This window comes from Pogoniulus pusillus, chromosome 30 (genome assembly GCF_015220805.1).
Source record: "Pogoniulus pusillus isolate bPogPus1 chromosome 30, bPogPus1.pri, whole genome shotgun sequence".
Classification (NCBI taxonomy): Eukaryota; Metazoa; Chordata; class Aves; order Piciformes; family Lybiidae; genus Pogoniulus; species Pogoniulus pusillus.
In genome coordinates, this window is record NC_087293.1 from 10708585 (window position 1) to 10732637 (window position 24053).

At 41.7% G+C, this 24053-nt stretch overlaps 1 protein-coding gene across 11 annotated transcripts in view; it reads right to left on the reverse strand.

Moving 5' to 3' along the window:
• Positions 1-219: 219 nt before the first annotated feature.
• Positions 220-24053, reverse strand: part of ATXN2 (ataxin 2) — a 55674-nt gene continuing 31840 nt past the window's right edge. For 7 of the 11 annotated variants that reach the window (XM_064168731.1, XM_064168727.1, XM_064168733.1 and 4 more), the window contains 10 exons: positions 23319-23389; positions 22306-22613; positions 21792-21855; positions 21523-21675; positions 20106-20172; positions 17896-18080; positions 16692-16824; positions 6752-6897; positions 5637-5864; positions 220-2158 (listed from right to left, as the gene is read on the reverse strand). In XM_064168731.1, coding sequence (XP_064024801.1) covers positions 1955-2158; positions 5637-5864; positions 6752-6897; positions 16692-16824; positions 17896-18080; positions 20106-20172; positions 21523-21675; positions 21792-21855; positions 22306-22613; positions 23319-23389 — 1559 coding nt within the window. In that variant the 3' untranslated portion in view covers positions 220-1954. Of the gene's footprint in view, positions 2159-5636; positions 5865-6751; positions 6898-12254; positions 12309-16691; positions 16825-17895; positions 18081-20105; positions 20173-21522; positions 21676-21791; positions 21856-22305; positions 22614-23318; positions 23390-24053 lie in introns of all 11 variants that reach the window. The other 4 variants (XM_064168738.1, XM_064168730.1, XM_064168728.1 and 1 more) reach the window with 4 other exon arrangements.

Genomic DNA, 24053 nt, shown 5'->3' on the forward strand with positions numbered 1-24053 from the left:
CAAGGCCTTGGAAGTCCAATCTGACAGACCTGGGGTTTAGTGGGTGGAGGAGGGCACACACACACACCCCCCCCCCACAATAGCAGCACAGGACAGACACAGAGCCAAGCTTACCTGGTGGTGGCTAAATGAAACCTCTGCCGCGGTCTGGGTGGAAAAGCCGAGGAAGACAATAAAAGTGAGACAGGAGGTAAAACAAGACACAGACACTGAGTGGGGTCAGTTTTTAAAACTTTTTTTATTTTTTAATTTTTTTTTTAAGTTTTTATTTTATATTATCTACAAAGTAAAAGTTTTCTTAACTTAAAAGTTACATCACTGTCTCACGATAGTGATTATCTCATCAAACGTGATTTATAAATAATAATTCATCAGTTTGACGATTAGAATTTGTCTTTTCCCCTCCCCCCCCCTTGTGGTTTTTTTTTTCCTTTTTTTTCTTTTTTTTTTTTCTTTTTTTTCTTGGTTTTTTTTTTTACTGAACCTGTTTCAAGTTTAGTTAGAAGTAAAAGGGATCTCCGAGTCTTGATTTTTTTGTTTTGTTTGTTGGTTGGTTTTGTTTTTGTTTTGTTTTTTTTTAGTGAGAATAGCAGCAAGAATCACTCTTGTTACTTCTTTTGCTAGCTGATGAGTTCGTAACTTTGAAGGGTCATTAAAAAATAAATAACTTCCAGTTTTCAGCAAGCAGAGTTGGGGCACTTGCAGGACTCAGATACAGTGCATGGAATTATGGAATAGCCCACAAGTTCCTAAATGCCTCTACTCAGTCCGAATCTCTCCCACTGCAAGATGAACTGTTAGCATTCCTAGTGGATGTTACAAGAAATCAATTTTTTCTTTCCTTTTTTTTTTTAAACAAAATAAAATGAAATTCTAGTTTTCTGTGCTTCCAGTTGGCAGAAGCAGTAGAAGGAGGGTATTTGGCCTACAAAAGGTATCCAGCCTTTCAGTTATTCCAGATGAGCCTTACAACTGCTGTTGGTGGTGGGCTTGTACTGTAAAAAAAAAGTTCAAATGTAAATAATAAATTGGCAAGCCACACAACAGTTTGCTAGTAAAGTGGTCACAGGACAACTACTCAGCTCAACTTTGTCTTTATTTTGTATTTTCAATTTTTCTTTAGATTTTTCTTTTCTTTTCTTTTCTTTTTTGAGAACAAAACAAAACCCTGCACATCAAGATGTCCTTTGGATGTCTTTTTGCTTTCTTTTTCTCCTCTGTACCTAAAACCCTCAGAAAGCAGCCTGGTTCTGCTCACACATTCCCCCAAGAAACACGCTCAGGTTAGCTACATCACTACAAAAAGTTTAGAGGCTGTTTGGAAATGAATTAATAACAAAACCCGGGCAAGGTTAAATTTAAAGCAGAAAGCAGTCATACAGCACCTTCTTCTCCCAAAAAGTCAAGCTGCAGAATGTTATTCTGGATTAAAGATTAGACTCCAGCTGTCATGAAGTCTAACAGCCCTGCCCCCCACACAACATTTTTCATTCCTACCCTCAAGAGCGAGCACTTTTCAATGGAATAAACACCCCCACCCCCCCCCTCCCCCAAGCTCATTAGAAACAGGCTACACACAGTCCATCCCCCATGGTAAAACCACGGCAAAACCTGGAAGAACACAGTCCCACAGCATCCACATGGTTAGCCATTTCTCTACTTTGGCTAGAGAGAAGCAAAATCTTTGCCACATTAGCTCAATCTTGTACAATTAGCTAAATCTTGTCTGCTTTTCTAGGCTCACATTTGAGCTGGCAAAGTAGAAATGCAAAACGCAGGAACGCTCTGCCTTCAGCGGTCTGCAAGGACATCACCATCAGTTGGTCTGGGTTTTGGTTAGATTTTTGTTTTCTCTTTTTTGTTTTCTTTTCCTTTTTTTTTTTTTTTTTTTTTTAAAATTTTCTCCCCCAATCTGGTTCATAATAACTCTCCTCACTCCCACGACCTGGCTCAGTTACGGTGCAGGTCTCCCGGGCACACACTCCTCACCTGAAGGGTGCGTCATATAGGGGAAATGTGTTGTTGTCGAGACTGGAATGGGCTGTAGTGCACTTTGAGCGATGGCGGCTTGGGGACCACCAGGTGGCTGTGTCGTCATTAGCATCATTGGAGCATGGGCAGTTGGGTGAGAAGGAACCATTCCTGACTGTACATGAGCCTGAAACAAAGAGCTCTTTAGTATAATGGTCACAAGGAGGCATCACTCCTGGCCACATGACTGTCAAAAGTTTTCTCCAGCTGTACCAGTAAATCCAGAGATTTACTCCATTTTAACTAGATTAGCTATAGGGATTAAGTCAGAGATCTTAACACAAAAATAACTTAAAAAAAAAAAAGAACAATTAAAAAAAAAAAGCAACGAAAAAAGAGGAAAAAAAAAACCCCAGGGGATAAAAAAAAAAAAGGGGGGGGGGGGGGCTCAAATGCTTACTGCTGGCTCAGAGTTCACATTCTTAATTGTAGCCATTTGGATGGTGAGCGCTGGGAGAAACTGCCAGCATTAAACAGTGGGATATTTAAACAAAAAAAACCCCAAAACACCTCATCACATCTTCAAAACATCATCGTATGACCTAGATCAAAGTGCTCCCCATGCAGAGAAGGCACTGGGCGCAGGCAGGACCTTCGCAGGCACCAGGAGCCCAGTGTCCCCTCCCTCAGCTGCTCCTTACACAACCCCAACGTTGGCTCGTGGCTCCTTGCCCTAGAAACCGCTCCCCACAGTGACCTGTGCCCACATTCTGGTTCATCTGAGCAGTCATTGCAAGATGAGTGATTTCATCCCTTTACACTGTTAGGTCAGCTTTGTTCTGTTTCCAGTTAAGCTCATCACAGTTAAGGGCCTTGTGTAATCTAAGCAATCATAGTTAAGTCTCAGCGGAAAAAGGAGATTAATCTTCGGGCTGGCTGATCACCTTCTGGCAAACAAGTTCAGTAACTTGTTGGTTGGCTTCATTAGCTCAGAGCGGTTCGTGACTCTAGAGATCATCAATTTTAACAAGCTAGGAAACGCTAGATTCTTAAAAGCACAACAACACATTAAAGAACTCTTTGAGCTCTCAGCGGGTTTCTCTTGGAAAAAATCAAAAGCATTTGCAGCTAAGGTTTGCTTTGTCCTTCTACCAGATCCCAGTGCCAGAGCACTATGGTGCAGGAACTGCAGCCTCACAAAGGTTCCACATGCCAGTAAAGACAGATAGCAGGTAGTGGCTATAATTTTATTTCTTAAAGACAAAAGGGTTACTTGACTCATCACAGACATTCCTCAAACTCTTTATCAGACTTCCACTGTATTAGTAGCACTCAAGAAGCCTTTGAAGGCAGGAACTGCAATTCAAATCTCACTCTTGCTCTAAAAAAGGCTTAGAAGATAAGGCTGTGAAACAGAAATACCTTTCAGGATCAGCACCATTTTTACTTTGACAAACATGCTATTACAGCAGCTATCACCATAAAGCAGCTATTCATATAGCAGCTGCACTCGACACACACATGGGGTAAAAATGTTCTGCTGTGGCTCAAACGCTTCACGAACTGGCAGCTGGCAGTACTCTGTTGTGAATTTTAAAGTACTGTTTCTCAAGTGAGATCTCTAACAGCTCAAAATTCATCTTGATAACCTAAAGGGAAATTCATCTGATCCCCTGTGTTAGCCTAACTGGGGTTCCTACTGCATGGCATTTCAGAATGGTGTTTGCTGGTTGGAAATGAGGCTGCTAAGGAACTATTAAAACCCAGCAATTAGTTCCTCCCCCCCCCTCCCCAGAGGAATAATCACACAAGATTCCAACGTCTTTACAGAACTGTAGTTATTCCTTCATTAGAGACTTTTGAGGGAACTACTTCATTTTGAAACATCAGTTAGTTTGGTGTAAGTATTGCGGATTGCAGATGGAAGTTTTAATCCTAAGAGCGTTACAGGATAGGAGACTGTGGAAGTCAAAACTCAAGGGTGAGGCAGCTTTGTCTGTGATTGTTAAAGAATCCTGGTCAGTTCCGACTCAAACTTGCATCTGATTTGCTTTAGAGAGGTTTGCTTAAGTGCTTGGCACACAGAAAGGCAGGCAATTGTCACATCCCACAGTGTGTACAGCACAGTTCTGGTATGGTTTTACCTTTAAGCTGACCTCAGAACGAATATGTTTTGTGTTTCAAGGGATGGCACTGAATGTGCCACTAATCCAGGAGCTTGCAGCAAGACCCTTCTGAAGGGCTGCATGCAAGACACCTTGAGCTCTATGACCTGGGCATTCACACCAGTGTCACCACACAAGAGCAGAGCAAGGATCTTGTTCCTGGCAGAAACCAGAACCTGGGAGGATGTGGCAAGATGCCACAGCAGTAGTCAGGTTTGGACATCCTCTCCCTATCCTCCCAGAGTAGAAAAGCAGAGAAATTAAAAGCTTAAGAGAATTAAAAAGCTAAAAAACCTCAACATCAGTAAACCAGCTCCTAAATACCTATGAACTCATTGGCTTAAACTGACTGTCCCAGGGACCAAAGCAAAGATTTGATCAGAATTCTGCAAGGGACTGGACACCTATTAGACTAACCTCCTTAATGAGTTAGTCACAACATCCCAAACTATTGTTAACCTGTATGATGATAAGGAATAAGTCAGACACCAACTACTTGGTCTGAAGAAGAAATTGTGCAGGCAAATTACTGATTAACTCGGCTCCTTGACAAAGAACACTAAATCCAGGAGGTTTAGTAAACATCAGGAAATCTTTGTAACACTGCTTTAAGCAGAGCTCTTTACTAATCAATCATGTGCTTCCCTTCTCAAAATCCTTTTAATTTTTTTTCCCTTAGTGAGTTGACCACAAGAGAGCAGTTAAGAGAAGTGGGTTTATGGTCCTGCAGCAAGGACTGTTAAGTTGCCCAATAATCATGGGGGATCTTCTGCATAAGCAGATTGTCTGGAAGCACACAGACACACAGACACACAGACACACACACACACACACACACACGTTTTCTCTTTCAGCAAGGGTTGTCTTGGAGTCATCTGCACTGAATCTCACCTATCTCCCATTGCAGGGTCCTGCTACTCCCTAGCAATCCTGTGTCATATCCTTTACTGGATGCATACATTTGGCTACAGTGCAGAGCCTAGAACTGCCACCAAAAGCAGCAGTTCTTTCCCCCACTCAACTCTCACCTCCAACCTTTCTGTATGCCAGCTCTTCCTGTGATCATGCAGTGAACCGGAGTAGTGAACTGATTTGACTGAGAAAATAGCCTAAAATGGGGGTAGGGGAGGCAAACTTCAGCTGAATCACGTCCCCAGTCTGGTTTGCTGCATGGCCAAACAGTTCTGTGAGAGGAATGGTGGGGCAGGACAAGGATGGGAGCCGGAAACTGGGAAGAGAGCTCAATTTCTTTCAGTAGCAGTGCCAGCTTAAGATGGTCTTCATTAAACTACAGTTGTAGATGCACTGGGTGTTGGAAGCTGAGGTCCAAATATCTTGTAAAATTCTAAATAAAGGCAATGTACAGACAGAAACCTAAATAACACAACAGGTAGTCTGTGCTGAGAGGTGACAGAATGGCAATCACTTCAGCAGGCCCGACTGTCCTAACTTTTGTGGCATTAAGACATTTAGTCTTGAAGGTTGTTAAACTGTGTTTACCTGGGGGACATGGGCCATGTGTGGCGGATTGGTATATGCAGGTTGAACATGGGAGGGATGAATGGTGAAGACTGTTTGTTGTGCTGTAGGAAAGCTATTTTGTGGAGACTGCGTGTTGGAGCCTGGCGTCATGGAAGGTGGGGTTGGAGCTAGACCTGCGTGGTAAATTGCCGACTGCTGCTGTGGGTTTGCCAGGTGGAGTGCCTGAGCAGCCTGGTGCTGATGATGCTAAAAAAAAACACAACAAAAAAACAAGAGAGAAGGAAGATCATTTAGGCTGTGGTCTAGAAGAGAGAAATATTTATTCTGCAAACTAGCATGAGAAAGGTTTGCAAACTGCCCTCAGTAGTTAATCTTTACATGGTGAACCTAAGGATCTAAGGTCATAAGGAAACTCAATTCGATTCCACCAAGCTCATTTCTTCCTTGCACTACAAAGTCATGTGAACAGGATCCTGGAAAAGGCAACCTGGACTGTCAGGTAAAACCAGGGAGAATCTGCAACCATGGACTCAGACTTCTCAGCTGTGCTTGGCTGGGAAGCTATTACCAACAGGTAACTAAGGCTTGCAGTACTATCATGAGGCCCCATGAGGCCCATTTTGTTTTCAGCTGATGGTCTTTGACTAAATGCAATCAGATGCTTCTTGGCATTTATCTGTTACTTCCAATTGCAGTTTCACTCATTTTAAAGCTCTGACAAAGATTCTTCCTTAATCATAATATGGAAACAAGTTATACCTTATCCCCTGCGAGGAAGGAGAAATGAGTGATTGGACTCTGATATTAGCCCTTACCAAGAAAAAGGAACTGCCACAAGCTTCCCTGCTAACTTGCCTAACAGACTATGTCATGAGCCTACCACTTTAGAGTCCTAGCCATGACAAGGACAAAAACTGCATTATACAGGTCTACTTCCTTCCTCCCAGAAAACAAAAGGCAATCTAGACAAGTCCCACGTAACATCTATCACATGCGGTTCATTTGGGCAACTGCTCCATCCTAAGTTTTCCCTCTCAAAGAAATCAATACCATTACCAAGAACCAGAGAGATGCAACACCTTCAGCGGAGCTTGTTTAAAGACAAAGACATTTGCTCTCTTGAGTTCTGTTACCTGCACGGGGCTAGGAGCAGGGTGGCTTCCAGCATGTTGGCTTTGCTGCTGGCCAGTTGGTGTGGCAGAAGGCTGAGGATGCGGAGGATGCGGATGCAGGGTAGCATTGGGGTGGGCATACTGCTGAGCAAGTGAGCCAGTGGAAACTAGGATGAAAAAGAGGAGTATTTAACAACAGATACACAACATGCACTTCACCAAGTCACCGTCTGCACTTGGAGATTTCACTAGATCTCAACATACTGTAAATATATCCCCTCCCCCTTCTAAAAAAAAGTATTTATCTTGCAAATAGCCAAGTATCTTACCTTGCTTTTGTGCAGTTTGCTTTTGCAGGGAAGTCTATAAATAACCATAATTAGACAGTTCATCTTCCCTAGTTTGACAATGCAACAGCTACCACACAGAAAAAAGCAGCAATTTTCATCTTTTGGTTTGTCAAACAGACCAGTTTAAAAATATCAATTTTTTTTTTTACCATTTTCAGACAATTTAGCTTTTTCCTGAAACAGACTTTTTCAGAAGTGTTACAAGCCATTTTTATTTCCACCATCCAACAAAATGCTTTGGCCTTATACCTGGCTAACCTCACCATGCTACTCTTCTGGAGATTGCTCACAGTCCAGTCAGTGTAAAGTATATTCACTGAAGGGCTACAGGGATGCACAGTATTCACCTGCCACAGTTAACTGAGGATGCCTGAGCATCAATTTTGTGCTGAAGCCACTATTTTGTCCTAAATTAACATCACCTTGCCTCTGCCCTCAAAGCCAATTACAGCCTGCTCCAAATCACCAACATTCTGTGAGCTTGTCAATGCTGCTGTGAAAGTCTCAATTCCTTCAAACAGTAGCAAATAAGCTAAGAAATTCCAAAAAAGGGAAAAAAACCCAACTTCACAGAGGAAAACTTCCACACCAGTGCAACCACATCTACTGCTACAGCCCTAACAGCCTCCAACAACATCCTAATATAAAAAAATCCCTTCTTGAGAAGTCCTACTCTGTTGTGTGCTGAAAGAATTGGTGGGTCTTTAAACTTCTGAGGGCAACTAAAAAAAGCCATGACAGCAAGTCCTTCTTTAAACACAAAGCATGCAATGGGAAAGCAAGACCCCATGAAAAGGAAAATGCTTTGCTTATCCCCCTCTATGGCTTTCAGATCCTGTGCAAAAAACAGTCCAGTTTACAACCACACTGCTGCATATGACAATGTGTGCTGATCTCTCCTGTGTTACAGCTCGTCAAGACCAAGACTGGTTTTGCTGACAACAGCGACAAAAACTATCAACCTGTTCCTGAATCTTCCCTGCAACTGCTTCCTATTTGTTTTGGTACTTTTTTTGTTGCTCTGACTGCAGTTAATTACTGACTTTATTAATGGGGTTTGTATAACAGGGGAACTCAATGGCTGACGTGTCTCAGAACACCTGTACAAGTGATGGGGTTTCTGGAGGTCTTTTCCTGCTCTGGTGAAGAAACCTGAAAAGCAGGGCACAAGGAGAGACCTCATGTGCATCCATCAGGCTGCAACCCCCTTCCCCATGAGTTCATTTCTGCAAGTAACTGCTGCAGCCTCTGAAGAGTTTCACTGTGCTGGGCTCTAAGTTCATGAACACACAAAACTGCACGAGTGAGTATAAAGGATGAGAGACATGACGGATGGAGAAAATGGATGAAAACATAGCTGCATCTGAAAGCACAATAGTATTCAGCAAAAGCAAGACTCCAAAAGACAGCAACTCTACTGTGCTCTACTGACACACTATTACCCTGTGCAAATACTTGTTTTCCTCCAATCTGGCTTGCTGTAAACCTTACAAATGCTAGTTGGAACATCTAAACTCCCATGAGTACACAGAGTCAGTATCTTTTTGCCTTCTTGAGATCTGTCTCCCCTCTACAGGTCACTAAGAAGGTCTCTTCTTTGGAAAATAACTGCTCACCACATTTAACTTAATCCCACCCTGCTGTCTTGAAAGCTCAGTTAAATCTTCACTGAGCACACAGTCCAGCAGTGATGTGCACCACAGTTTCAGGCTGTTAATGAAGATGAACTAAATACACATTTATGACCCTAGATTCTTGCAGTCTGAAATGATCCTAATATGCCTGAGCATGCAAGTGCCCTTGATGTGGAGCACAGATGCATGTTCTCACATTATGAGCATTTCTGATTGAGAAGGGGTTTGAAAACACCTCAGTATTTTCTCTGCACACTGGCAAAACTACCAATATGTCCATCCCCAGAACTTTGTTATGCTTTTCATATCACTACTAAAATTTATTTTGCAGCAGCATCACCTCATCAGGCTTCTGTTTGACTTTCAAACACTGCTACATGGAAATTATCAATGGAAGCACTCATCATCTTTACAGTATTCATTCTACAGCTTCCTACAGCAGGAACATTTCTCAACCTCATTGTTATACACACTCTGAATAAGACCAGAAGTTATTATCTCTGTCAAAGTAATAGAAATAAATGCATAGAGGGATTGACTTGCTTGCCAAAGGGCATGCTCCCAGAAATCTTCCACAGGTCTCATCCCGCTGCCTCAGCCACAGAGCTGGCATGCCTGACTACAAATTAACATCAACTCCATTCCAGAGGTTTTAAAATGTATATGAAAATTAATTCCAAGCTGTAAGACAGTCAAGACTTCCCACATCCTGCCACATTATTTGTTAAGAGGCCCCAAAATAATGTGGTACTCCCTTCAACCGTTTGTGCCATTCAGCTTTCATTTCTTTATAGCCAAGAGAATAATAAACCAAGTTATTCTGAAGCAGATTTGTTATACAATAAGACTTCACAATGAATTTCTCTCTTCAGAAATCAGTTAAACTGAGAAACAGTACCCTAAAGAACAGAGACAGAAGCAGGGGGGAGGATTAAGTTTCAATCATAGCAGCAGCTCTACCATAACGTTCTAATATCTTTTATCCACAGCTTTGCATTTAAACTGCCAGATTTTTTATAGTGCAATACTTCTATTTGCCCAGCTTCTCCTCTCCCCTATGTTAACAACTTACCCTAGTAAGCTCTGCAAGTTTGCTTTAAACCAGTTCAGATGCTGCTGCAAATTATGTTTTAATAGTAATATTAAAGTGCTTTTAAAAAAAATGACTGTTATCTAAACCCTGTACAGATACTGCATCCAAATCAAGAAGGGTTCAGGATAAGAGGCAGCAAGCCTGAAATACGTGCAGAGATCTTTGTTAGTTCCAAACCAGAGTTCAAACTTCAGCTCTTGAAATGAAAAAGCTGTTCTGTGTTTAGCTGGGGCAATTAATAGCTCATGACAAGCCAATGAAATCTAAGAGACTAGGGAGCCTGTGAAAGGAGTCTTGAAAAACAGCCATGAGAAATTCACCTGCTTAGCCAGAATTAAAGCACTTTCACTGTGACTTTCTCCAGCAATTTCTGCCTGTTCATCACAACAACTCACTACACATATCAAAGAGCAAACAAGATAAGACAGGAGGTGGGGAAAGAAAAAGAAAGAAAAGAAAACCACCAATTATCCAACATTTTCCCCCAATTGTCAGGACTTTGGAGATTTTCCAAATGGCCATCTAGCATCCAAGAAAGTGCTGAGAAAGCTTGAGGGAAGGACAAAACAACCCTGCATATCTCCCTGCTGCAAGTAACCTCAGCTCAGTCCAGCACAAACACCCTGTTTTTCTCACTCTTCACAGCTTCAGTTCCTCTCCCTAAGAAACACTCCCTGGGCTAATCTGATTTACTTTTTGATCAAGTAGGTTCCTAACATGAAATATTTAACTGCTCTAACCTTTGCAGGGATACATGGTGAAGATAAGTGATTGAGTAATGAAGGGAGCAAAAATATCAGATGGGTTGAGATCACTGAATTCAACTCTACAAAAGCATAACCCAGTATTCCAAGAGACAAACAAGTAGTAGCCAGCCATCAAACCCACAGAAGGAGCTGAAAGCAAAAGAGGTCAGAGCAACAGAAACCCAGCAGAGCTCCCAGCTACAAGGGTATATGCAAAACCCACATCATGTAACTTCATCTTTGCCCTAGTAGGAATTTTGATGTTGCCAATGGTGGTCATCGGTGGTCATCATCCAAAGATGCACTGAAGAGCCTATTTTCAAGAACTGACCAGTGAACAAACTTCAAAGCTACTGCCAGAGCCAGTAAGATGGTGAGGATAACTACATTTAAAAGACCTGAATGGTAGGAAGCAAAGAAATAGCAAATGTTTCTTTCATAACACACACATTTAAAGAAGTCATTTGACACAGGTAGAGCGGACTTCACTTCAAAGATATCCACAAAAGGAACAAGCTTATCAAAGTGATTTCAGTGCACCAAACCAAGATGCGTGAAAACAGGACAGGTCAGCATCCTACACCACTACTTCATGTAGAGCCATTTTTGGGCAAGAAACACAGGAAGTTTCCTCCAGAAGAGATTTTTGGAGAGTGAGTGGCATTTCTCACATCCTTCTTGCATGACCTAACTTTAAAAAAAAAAACACCAAACCCACAAGAGCCTGGCACAGGCTGCATGGACTTGGAACAGACACAGCAAGTCTCACTGCAGGACAGGAGCAAGCACAAAAACACCCTGAAACTGCAAGTCCTTCTTAGCCACATCTTGGGTGACAGTTACAGCTCATCCTGCAACCCTATCCCCCTCAGACTAGCTTCCTCAACATGCTATGAACAATACCAACATACAAGGCAGTGTCTTACACTTATCTGTCTTTCTCAGCACACAACTAAAGGATTAGCTGTTGTGTACCAGGAGCATGGAGAACATCAGCCCCTCTCCCATAGCTTATGCTGATGCAGGTCACCAGGAACACCACAGAGGAGCATGGTAATATTGATAAACATTCATCTGCCAAGGAGGAAGCACCTGACGGTGTGCACCAGCAAGGAGCCCTCTTCTTGCCACTCTCTTTGTAATAATGACTTTGTTCACAGCATTCCTTCAGGGGCACCAATGTAACTCTACAGAAAGCTTCCTTCACCTCAGCTGCCACTCAAGTGATTTCCTCCCAGAGGCTCAGAATTTTGAGCCACAGCTTTTTTAAGAGATGAGGCACAAGAATGCTTCTCCTTTTAGGAAGCCACTGAACTTGTCAAGTTCTAAAAGTCCTGTTTTGGCCATGAAAGAAAAGGAGCAATGTGCTTCACCCAGGTTTTAAGCAGAGGCTATCCACACGCAGCACTCACTTCTGGTTGCAGATGAAAAGACTGGGTAGTAAAGTCAAGAGATTAGTTTACATGCAAAACACATGTTTAAAAAAAAACCAACAAATCATCTTCCTGTGGCCATATAAATCTGCTCAACAGCTTCATAACCCACTTCCCCCAGTCCATTGAAAGGAACCTTCCTGCATTTTCCACATACTGGTTTGGTGCAAGGAGACGTCTTCCCTCCACACGTCCCATTCCTTTAACATCTGTTCTTTAGAAACTGCTTTTCTGTACAATCAAAATTAGTACAAAAAACCCAACTCACTGGCAAAGTAGAAAGAAGGGCCTGTCTCCTTGCTGTATGGTATTTTGGGACATGCTGAATTTGGGAAATAGAAAGGTAAATTAGCCTCTTGCCACGTGCATGCTTCCCGTCTTCTGGAAAGGTCAGCGTCATTTGTATTTTCTATTTTAATTGTTTGGGGTTTGGTTGTTGCTTTGGTTTGTTATTTTTAAGATTGTAGAACCATGCAGATATTTTTTAATTTATCTAGGTGCTATTAGAGCTGAATATTTAGTTTTACATGCTTGGAGAAGAAACAACACAAGTCTCAAGTAAGCCTTCCTTCTTAACTGTGACACTGAGCTCTTCAGTTTTTAATTAACACAAAAATAAACTTTATGTCAATTAATGGTCTATTCCAGTCCACTGTAATGAGAAGGTTAAAAAGTAATTACACTAAACCAGAAATTGGCCCCTTGTTTTTTCAGCTCTATTACTATCACTCTCAACAGTTCCAAGACACTTTTGGTGACTGGTTCACTCTTACTCCCTGGAGAATCCTCTGAAGTTTATATTATATCCACCATTGTACTATCAGGGTAATAGAATTTACTCTACTGCTGAGACAGAAACCAGATAAAGTTAGAGACAACACCAGACCAGTAAAACATATGCAGAAGGGAAAAGGGGAAGGGAGAACGGGGACAGGAATGAAAGCACAAAAAACAGGAAATGCATCTGTATAAAACCAAAGTCTGGTTTTACACAAGCTTGCTTTTAAACACAGAAGTTCAGTTTTTGAGAAGACTCCAGTTACTGCAAACACAGGCAATTCAGCTACATGGGAAAACGAACACAAGTTAATTGTCACAGGATTTAACACATCCACCCTCTGCTTAAGTAGCTCAAGTTTCTAAGAGCACAGGTTTGTGAAAGAGACCAAACAAACTGCAAACCATGGCCAGCAAACTCCACCAGCCCAATGACACCGGTATCAAGGGAGATCAGACAGAGCCAGCATCTCTGAGACAGACAGACAGAACGTTCTGAGAGCAGCAAGCGGTTCGGCTGGGGAAGAACGACAGCTCCATTGGGCAGGTGTGTGCAGCAGTTAGAGGTGTGTGTACTGCTCTGCTTCTGCAGTGCCTGCATGGCAAACTTCCCTTGGTAAGGACATCTAAGTGGTCACGGCTCCAGGAGCTGAAGGGTAACAGCCTTTTTGTATCAGCTTGGCTTGCAGACAGGAAGAAAGAGCTGTTTGAACATCATCCTTCCCAATGGCATTTTGAAGTTTTGGAAAAACCTCAATGACTTTAACACTCCTCCATAGTGGGTTTAGATGGGTCTAGTGGTGACCATGCAGCTCAGCTGCTCTGCTTCTCTTGAGCTCTTGTTAACCACGGGCTGGGAAACAGCAGCAGGACTCTAACAACTGACAAGGAAATCCCAGAAGTGCAGAAGTATCCCATTAAACAGCACTGGACAGAAATACTCCTCTTTAGACTGAAGAGTGCTTATCAACACATGTAGGTCACGGTATGTATTTTGGGTTCAGCTATCTCTTCAGGAGACAGGAAGGAAAACAAACCCCAAACTTTTGGCAGGGAGGGTAGTTCATTTAATGGCTCAACCGGCATTTCTCTTCGCTGGCAGGCAGTTACTACTTGCCACAGCCTTTCAACTTGTCCCAAACCATTAGTGAAGACAGAGTTTCAGGTCTCATCAGAAAACACTTCACACCTTAAGATTACTTCATAACACTTCATAATTCAATGACTTGTCCCCCAACCCCCACATCTCAGTGCAGTTGTCCTTGCAGATATCTTCTCTCTACCACATATGTAAGAAAAAAAAAGAGTTTGGCAAGAAGTGTTTCAAGGAAAGCACTTGTACCTTGAAGGGGAGAAGGGCAGTGGAGCCCACTGAATCCTGCTATCAAAAGGGGAAAAAATACTTTACAATAAATAAATAACAAAACAATCAGATAGCCATTTTAAAAGAGCCAAAAGGAAATCTGAGAACTTGTTTAAGCAAGTGCTCCAGAAATCAAAAGCAGCAGCGGTTGTTCTTTCTCAGGAAGTTGTTATTCTGTCCTTTCAAATTAGCTTTAAGAGAGGACCAGAATCAAAGGGCATTGGTATATTTAGTTCAAAGATACTGTGGGCAAACTTAAGATTCCCAAAACAGAGCGTTAAGTTATGGGTATTTTCTTACAGCCACTCAAGTCAGATGTGAACGATGCCAGCACGTTGTTCTTTAGCCATGTATTCCATAAGCAGCTTCACATTTATCACCTTTGCCATTTCTACACTTTGCCCAAGTGTTCATGTATTGGTAAATGGAAGCTGAAGTGAATATGTTACAGATGGACACACTCTGAGGCACCACAATCCATCTAGGCAAGGTCTTCAAGCACTCAGCACATGGAAAACTCGCAAAAATCTGAACTGAGCCAGTGCTGCACTACATCACAAGTCATTTCGTGTGTAGCTAACTGTAAACTCTGCAGGTTAAGGGTGTGTTTGAGCCAATTTGTGTTCACTAGGCAATAAACACATCTGCACATGGCAAGAACATGCTCTTAAAAACATGTCTCACAGAGTTTCACGATCCAGCTGGGTTGAACAGCGTCTATAGTAAGAATTTCAAGCCCTTCATCATTTACTGGGAAGGTGGGAGAACGTTTAGATGAGTCACCAAGTAGCTACTTAAAAGAGCACAGGAGGATGTGCAATTTCTGATAAACGAGGTGCTCTTGGAAAAGTAATATTTGATTACACAGCAGGAAATACCACAGAACTCTCAACTTTGACCCAACTTAGTTGTTTGCTCTGGTGGGTTGTCACATACCTACAACAGACAAACTGCAAAACCAACACAAACTGAGATCTAAGAGTTGTAAGTTAGATTATCAGTGAAAAAAAAAGCCTATACAGACATCTGATCAAAGCCAGCCAAGAGAATGAGCTTGTACTTCAGTGCTGTAGAGCCTACTAGTTACAGAAGATAAGGATGGTGCACAATGAGAAATTGCTAGGAAGTCACATGCAACCATTGTGAATCAAATCTCAGATTATCTCATGTTTGGCTTTATTTTAATGAGAATTGGAGAGTTTTCACCAATAAAGGTCTGCAAGCCTTTGATCATTCACTTTGTGGGAACTCTATTTAATCTAATGAAAAGGCAAACAGAAGATCTGTTTACACGGACACCTCAAGCACAAGAGTTGAAAAGATCAAAGTAATACAATATGCAAGGAACCTGAGAGAGAAAGACTCAATTTCTACAAGTAACTTCCACTTCAGCTTCAGCACAAATGAGCTGAAATGTTCTTCCTCCAAGTGTCAAAAAAGGTTTCTCTCTCTTATTTTTGCTTCTTAGCTATGTTACCATCCCACTGCAGACATCTGACAGGATGTTTTCAGATGGGTAAGACACAGACTTTTTCAAATCAGAATGAATTTCACACTAAGCTTCAGCTTCTTAGCCTTGGTTAAGTTTCCATGACACATGATGGACTTCCATTAAGCAACAGTGTAAAACTAAGCACCGGAAAACATACAAAGATGTCTAAAGGTACAGAAAATCTTTTATTAGAATCTAAGTCAATAATATACGTGACCCAATAAAAGTCTTCCTCAGATGCTATAACAAGTATTGAAATGCCACGTTTTCAAGAGACCATCTGCTGTTTTGACATTTTATGACAGTTTCCAAGCCTTCTAGCAACCTTGATTCTACCTCCTTCAATAGCATGTTTTGCAGTGAGTTTTCTCCTCCAAATTGGGCATTGATTTATCATACATTTATCAGGCTTTCCAAGTTGTTTTTGTGGTGCTTGGTTTTTTTTTTCCCCCACATTTTACTTTGTAACAAGGTAACCCACACTTTCAGCACTTCACTCTAAGTGAAATGTGCCCATCTGATAACGCTGGAGACTAATTGCCAAAGTCAGAGCAATACATGAGCTGTTTCATATACTTAATTTCTTGACTTACCAAAAAAGAAAGGTAAGCAACACATGTTTTATTTTGCTTAAACAGCAGTGTTCATACTGTTAATAATGCTAGTAGTATCATAAAGACAGCATTTCACTAGTTGTCAGAACTGAAAGTCAAGTTGTGAAACTGAGGTCATAGCCTTGCAATAAAACAAGTTCTAATTATAATCAAGAAAACAATCAAGGGATGTTGTGTCAAGAGAACTCGAACAAACTTCTTTCAGCAGATATTCTTTAGCAGCTCCCAGGTTGAAATCTCATCTTGGTCATTGGCATCCTAATGAAATCAGCATACTTGAGTTGTCATTTTAACCCGGTGGGCTCAGTTTTCAATGCTCTGCTCATCAGCTTATGAAACATAAACCACATTTACTGGTGTAATCTGAACAATACCCAAACGTTTGAAGCTTGAGACTAAACACATCCCTGCACAAGGTAAGGACTTAAAAAGTTACATATAACACAAAACGTTTCCTACCATACATAGCATGCGTCTGTTCATGCGCACCATACTGTGTTGCAGAAGAAGATACTAAACCCGGCTGTGCGTGTGTTGGTGGTGCCATCATTCTAGCGTTGCCCTGTATTACAGGGCTATAAACATGAGGATGCTGCAGTCAGAGAGAAGAAAACAGGCAGTTAATTGGAGGACTCGTACAAAGAACCTAGTGTCATCTCAACAGTCATGCTTCGAAACAGTAGTAGGTTGGCCCTACTGAAATGCAGAGCGAATTGGGTGTCAATAGAGTGATTTCCAACTACCAAAACTCAGCTAGACAGGTTTCAAACTGTCAAACTAGACAAATTTCAGACTAGCAGAGTTGTCCCAATTGTTTCTAAAGAGTTAAAGCTAGAAATGGACAAAGAGCCATTGGCATGTCTCATTTCTTCCACTCTAATAATGCAATAAGCTTACGTACATAACTATCCCTCAAATTGTGCCAGGGGAGGTTTAGATTTGATATTAGGAAGAATTTCTTTGGTGCAAGAGTCATTAGGTATCGGAAAAGACTACCCAGGGAGGTGGTGGAGTTGCTGTTCCTGGAGATGTTCAAGAAATGCATGGACATGGCACTCTGGGACATGGTTTGAAGGCCATAGTGGTGTAAGGTCAACAACTGGACTCAACGACCTTAGAGGTTTCTTCCAACCACAACAATTTTGTGATTTTCCCCAGGCAATTCTATGGTTCTGTAACTATTTACAAGCCCTTGAAGTTAGTGCAGTTACAGAACAGGTTGGGTTGGAAGTGACTCTGAAAACTGCCTGCTAGAGCAGGGTCACCTAGAGTAAATCATCCAGGAACACATTCAGGTGGGTTTTGAATGCCTCCAGAGACAGGGACTCCACAACCTCTCTGGGCAGACTGTTTCAGTGCTCTGCCACCCTTAAAGTCCACCAAGCAGGCTATCTTTAGAACACGTAACTAGGAGATGTCCTCGCCATGACCTGAGAGGAATTCTTCAAAGAGCTAAAAAGGTAGTATCAATAATAAATGTCAACTTCTAAACTGACCTTAAAATACGTTACAGGCTTTGAAGCATAATAAAACATCACCAAGTATGCTCCAGAACACACAGACTCTTCAGAGTGACTTATGACTGGAGACAACAGGGAATTTAGGACTGAGCTATTGAATTATTTCTAGCTTGACTTATCACAGACACTGCAAAGGCTCTTACCTGAGACTGGTAGTGTGGCACATGCTGCACAAGAGGCTGATTAGGAAACTGTTGGGGGCTATATGCAACATATTGTGTTGAATAAGCAGGTGGCGTAGCTACAATTGGAGGGCCTGCTGCAGAAGCAGGATGCATCATGGTGCTCTGGTGGTGTTGGTCTTGCCGTTGCTGTGGCATATTTGGTACTACAAAGCAAAGAGTGGTTCATGTTAGAAATACAGGATGAAGAAGGACCATCTTCCTGAAACATTTTACATTACAATGCCACTGTGACCAATTGGGATACCCTCACCCCTCACCTCGAACCACTTATTAGAGCTCTATCAAACAGGGGAACAGGGTGCAAAGGAGTGTCTCCTTCTAAACATTTGATTTTCCTCACTGCCTTTGAGCTATGTATACAGCCACAAACCCAGATCTGCTCTTACTGGAGCAGGAAGGAAGACAGCTGGAGGGAGAGACTGACAAGAATAAGTAATAGAAAAGAAAGGTTATATCAGGATACCTACATTAACCAATTTGATCCTGTCCCCTTCAAAAAGCTTAATTCACCCTCTATGGGAACTACTCAGCATCTGTTCCATCAGCTGGAATGCTGAGTCTTTTAAAATTACTTGTGCTCATGGCTGAGGAGAGCAGCATAAAGGTCTTCATGCCGCTGCCATTTGAGGTATTCACATGTTTTAAGCTCTGTGCTACCCCTAAGGGTAGCAGAAAGCAACTCTGAAGTTACAGTAAATACTGAAGGGGACAAGTCAGCCTTCAACAAGAAGAGCAGTAGGAATAATTACAGGAAAAAAAGATTAAGAGAGCAGACTGTAGTGTGGACCTGAGCTATCCTGGTAAAGACAACCAACTGAACCGCAGCGGCAGGGCACTCGGAACAGACTAATTCAGCCTACTAAGCAAGAGGGCATTAGAGTTGAAGGTGAGCTTCAGCTTGCTGCAGTGAGACTGCAACTAAGGACTATGCTAACTCAGGCACCTGTAAACTCCACTGCAGAGTGCAATGTAGACCCCTTAGAGAGAGGAAAGGAGGGAAATGTTGGAGATGTCAGTAAAATTCACTCAGTGATGACTGTATTTACACTGCAAATCAACAATAGAAGAAAGTAAATACAAGATGCAACTTTAACAGCATAAATGCACTGAACTTCAGTGCCTGTAGTTCCTTCAGGACTATGCTGCACTCAGAAGGGCTATGCAGAAGAATAATGAAGCTTTTAAAACCCAGGAATTCAAACTAGGAGAGTGGCAAGTGTGTACACAGCAATAGATTTCTGCTAACACAATCAGTGTTAGCAACAAGAAGACTGCCAGGGTCAGGCCACAGTAGTTAGCATGTGTTAAAACAGAGATACATTGCAGGTTTTTGTCTTTCCTGCGTTCATAAAGGCTGCTTGTTTATTCCTAAACAGCAGAACTGCTCTTTTAAACAATTTCCTCCTCCAGTGACTGGAGCTGCAGCACTGGAACCCATCATCACGAAGTGCTGCAAGAAAGCATGCACTGTGTGGAGTCAGAGCCCGATCTGAAACACAACTATAAAAACAAGACCATCCTTTTTCTGCCCCTTCACTGCACAGCACAGAGGAGAGGGCCTCTCGCACACATGTTCTGCTCTCCATAGCCACAGGTGTCATTTCTTCAAACCATGGCATTGTTAGTCCAGCTGCTCAGTTACTGGTGCAGAAGGAATGCAAAAGAACAAACTGGAACCAGCAGTAAGTTCTTTCCAGAAGAGCAGCACAGCATACTCTCTGAAGAAAGTGATTTTGCTTGTTGACCAAAAAAAAAAAATCACCTAACCTTTTTACTAAAGCAGTATTCAGGCCTCTGCTGTAAATCAATAGAGAAAAACAGCTGAGAAATCCAGTACAGGAAGCTTCCTTTAAACAAACCCCTAACATCTGTGAAATACAGGAGGTTATTGGCTTACTCTAACATTCTCAGTAACAGAGATGTTTGCCTATTTGTCGAAGCAAATTCCAAACTGAGCAACACCCCTGTACTCAAACTTAGAATGTTTGGGGCTGAATTAGTTTATTTAGAAATTAATTAGTGTTCCTACCTACTTCTCTTCATTAAAAAAAAATAGCATTAAAAATATCATTCAGAAGCAAAATGGATTAGAAAAACCACACACAAGCATTTGCCATTTTTTCATGCTGCATGCAGACTAAGAACCAAACAGGCAGTATTATTCTCACCTTTACCTGCTCTATATGTCTTGGCTTGGTTCACTGGCATGGGTGTCATGGGAATAGGATACAGAGGCTGAAACAGAAGAAAAGTTGAAACTATGATATTCCTTTAAAATAATGTGCACTGGGGTGAGGGCCCCACTCAGCTTTGATGTGTTTAACTCTGTTATGTTACATGGTTTAGTGAACTCTGTCTAACCTATGATAATTTCTTGGATCACTGTGATTAAGTCTGTTTTACAAACAAGACCATATGGTTTGCAGCAACCAGTCAAGTAATGCTGCTGCTGCTACTTTAAGCACTGTACTAAACCAGGCAGCTTTGTAAGAGTCAGATTTGAAATCCTAGTGGTCCTTACAGTGACCAGAAACTTATGGGACATGCCAGGAAGCTAAGGATGAAGAAAGAGCTCCTTAAAACTTCAGAGTAACACAGTGCTTGGAGGACTGGGGAGGATGTTTGCACAGGTTAACAATAAACAAAAGAGCTCTTGGAATTTCAGAATCCCAGCATGGCAGGAGCTGGAAAGAATCTCTGGAGATCATCCAGTCCAATCCCCTGCTCAAACAGGGTCACCCACAGCAGCTTGCCCAGCATCACAACATCCAGAAAGGTCTGGAACCTCTCCAGAGAAGGAGGCTCCACAATCTCTCTGGGCAGCCTGCTCCAGAGCTCCAGCATCCTTACAGTGAAGAAGTTTTTTCTTGTTTAGGTGGAATTTCCTGTGTTCTACTTTGTGCTCATTGCCCTTGTCCTGTTGCTGGGAAGCACTGAAAAGAGCCCAACCCCATTCTCCTGTCCCCCACCCTTCAAGCTCTTGCTGAGCATTGAGAAGACAGAACCCCTCTCAGGCTGCCGTTCTCCAGGCTAAGCAGTCCTCAGTCTCTCAGCCTTTCCTCCTCAGAGATGCTTCAGGCTCCTCAGCCAATTTCTAGCCTCTGCTGGACTCTCTCCAGTAGTTCCCTGACTCTCTTCAACTGGGGAGCACAGAGCTGGACACAGTACTCCAGATGCTGCCTCACAACGGCAGAGTAGAGGGTAAGGAGAACCTCCCTCAACCTGCTGTCCAGGCTCTTCTTAACGCACCCCAGGAGACCATTGACCTTGTCAGTTACAAGAGCACATTGCTGGCTTATGGTGCACTACTTCTCCACCAGCACTTCCAGGTCCTTCTGTTTTCCAACAGTTCAATCCCTAACACATTTTGAGATTATTAGAACACCTTAGTTTGAGGGACACCACTGTCAGTATTCAGATAGCTAAAACTTGTCAACAACATAATTGTGCCCATATTTAAGAAGTAACACAAGCTGCATCAATTCACTGTTCTAATTTGTATCTCCCGAGTCTCCCAAGTCTCCTCAACTTGCTGACAGTCATCTGAAGTGTGTTATCAAGTCTGCAGCACCAGCTTCACATTACCTGCACGCCTGGACTCACTGGAACTGGGTACATCATATTTGGTGCAAAACAAACAGGTTGAGTGTACACTGGGGTTGGCTGCTGATGGCCCACCATGGAGGGGCTAGGTTGAGCTTGAGGACGAGGGGAGGTTGGTGTAGTAGAAGGTTTCGGCTACAAAGAGAATTTAGCAATGCATATGGCAAGGTTAGCTTGATAAGTCTCCAAGAAAAACATCTGCTTACAAACATCTACTCAAAGGCAGTGTGAAACAGCATCAAATAACTTACTTGAGCAAAAGATCGAGGGTTGAACTCTTTTGCGTTAGGATTAAGTGTTGATTTTCTAACTTGCCTGAAGAGAAAGAACAAAGGAAGTTATGTTTAGTGCTATTCTTTTACAACTCCAGCTGAAGAATTCTGCATGTTTAATGGTTAGAGAGATGAAATACCTCATTTCCATCTGCAACTCAGATTTTTGAGAACTCAATACATGGCATGCAAAAAGCCACTCTTTACTGTATTTATCCATTAAAAAGTTTTCCTGCTGTTGATACTACAGCTCACATGAGCCAGGAAAACATTTAAATAAGCATTTTGGTACAAAATTATGCATCAACTGGTCTAGAGCTCTACATTGAGCTCTGCCACTGACTCACAAGATGACTTTCAGCAGAGTCCCTTGACCTGCTGCCTAAGAGAGTACTCATACTGAAGACATAGACAGTAAAATATGATACATTCCTAATACAAATGGCTAAATGCTAATAACAGATGTGCTTATTCTAAAAGGTGGAATACTCACTCAGAAGTATCTTTCTTCTCCTCTTTATCCTCTTTATCTTGTTTACCTCCAGGCCCAGAAGTCTGTACACCTTGTGAAGTTACCTCAGGCCCTCTCTTCTGCTCAGAACTATTACTTATTGAAGGAGAAATACTTGGGCTGTTAGGTTTGCTACTGCCACCATTGGAGTTAGTATTACTGCCAGTTTCTATGATAGATTCTTTAGGGGTTGATTCTGTCTTTTCTTTAACTACATCTCTTGATTTTTCACCTTCTCGAGTTTTGTTTAGCAGCTGATCCACTGCATCTGAGGAGGAACTCGACTGTAACTGGAAAAAATGAAACAAGGAATATATTCAGTACAACATATACAACTAGGGAGAGACAATCTACTGCTATTGCATCCAGAGTAAAACACAATCCCAGAGGCCTCAATCATCTGCAAATGACCTTTTAAAACATACATTTCCATATCTACTAGAACAGAAATCTATGAATGTTGATGATGTTTTGAGCCTACACTGTGAAAGAAACTATTCAGTGCCTCAACTGACCTATATGTTGATTAGGAAGTGACAGAAAAGCTTAAGAACTCTCAGGACTCATCCTCCTGTGTGATTCAACACTTAAAACTGATCTGATTTAATAAACCAGGAAATAAGCAATATAAATTCTTCAATTTTCCTCAGCAAACCTCTTAACTTAACTTTGAAATAGCTCTTCCATATGGAGCATAACTGTGATAGAGTTATTTGTACCTAATGATTAAACAGGTTTCAAGGACTCTTTTCTGTGTACAGTCAATATACACATTTACATGCATTAGGCAGCTGCACTAGCAAGAGCCAGCATTGATTTTATACTACCTATCATGAATTTTTACAGATACTTTCATAAGTTACCATGAATACTAAGGATCTGGTTCCCTGTCAACACATGCAAAGTAATCAATTCACTACAACAATCTCAATTCACTACAACAATCTCAATTCAGCCAAGAACTTTGATCCCATTAAGTTAACAGAGAAACTTACCCTAAAGTCATTCTTAAACTTCTTTAAATCATCAATCTGTTTTCTATGTTCTGAAACAATTGGAGATACACCTGCCAAACAGAAGACCAATACTGTTCAAGCATTTCTCATATGAGCTTTATATACCACCCTTAACATTTGCAAAGTCATGTTTACAGATGTAAAAATTACAGAGAGAGCATTTAGTATGCAATTTGATGCCATTTTTCATCTGTAATTCAGTGCAATTCCAGCGAGACTGTGTATGAGCACACAAAAATATTCTGTGAAACCAGAGCATTACATAACTGACATATCTATCACACCAAGAGAGAAGCCCTGAGGTGCAGGGACTGCAGAACTCAGCTGAGCACAAAGCAGCATCCAATAAAACTCTCAAAACATAACAAGCCAGCATTTCAAGACACAGCAATTAAAGGTGAAATGCTGATGGAGTTCAACGACATTAAAAGATTCTTTTGAGGCCGGAATGAACAAGTAATGCTGCAGAGAAAAGCCAAACATAAGGCATAACAGGAAACAGTACAATGTAAAAAACTATGCTGACCACGATGCAAAGAAGCATTGTGAGCACAGCTCTGAGCAGAAATACTCATTTAATCTAAAAAGCTAAAAAAAAAACCATCACAGTTCTGTGAGCAGGGAACAAAAAAAGAAGGAAAAGGGAAAAAGAAAAACAAAAAGCCAAGCACAAAGAAATTACAGCATCTACATGAGTACCTCCACATTCTATGC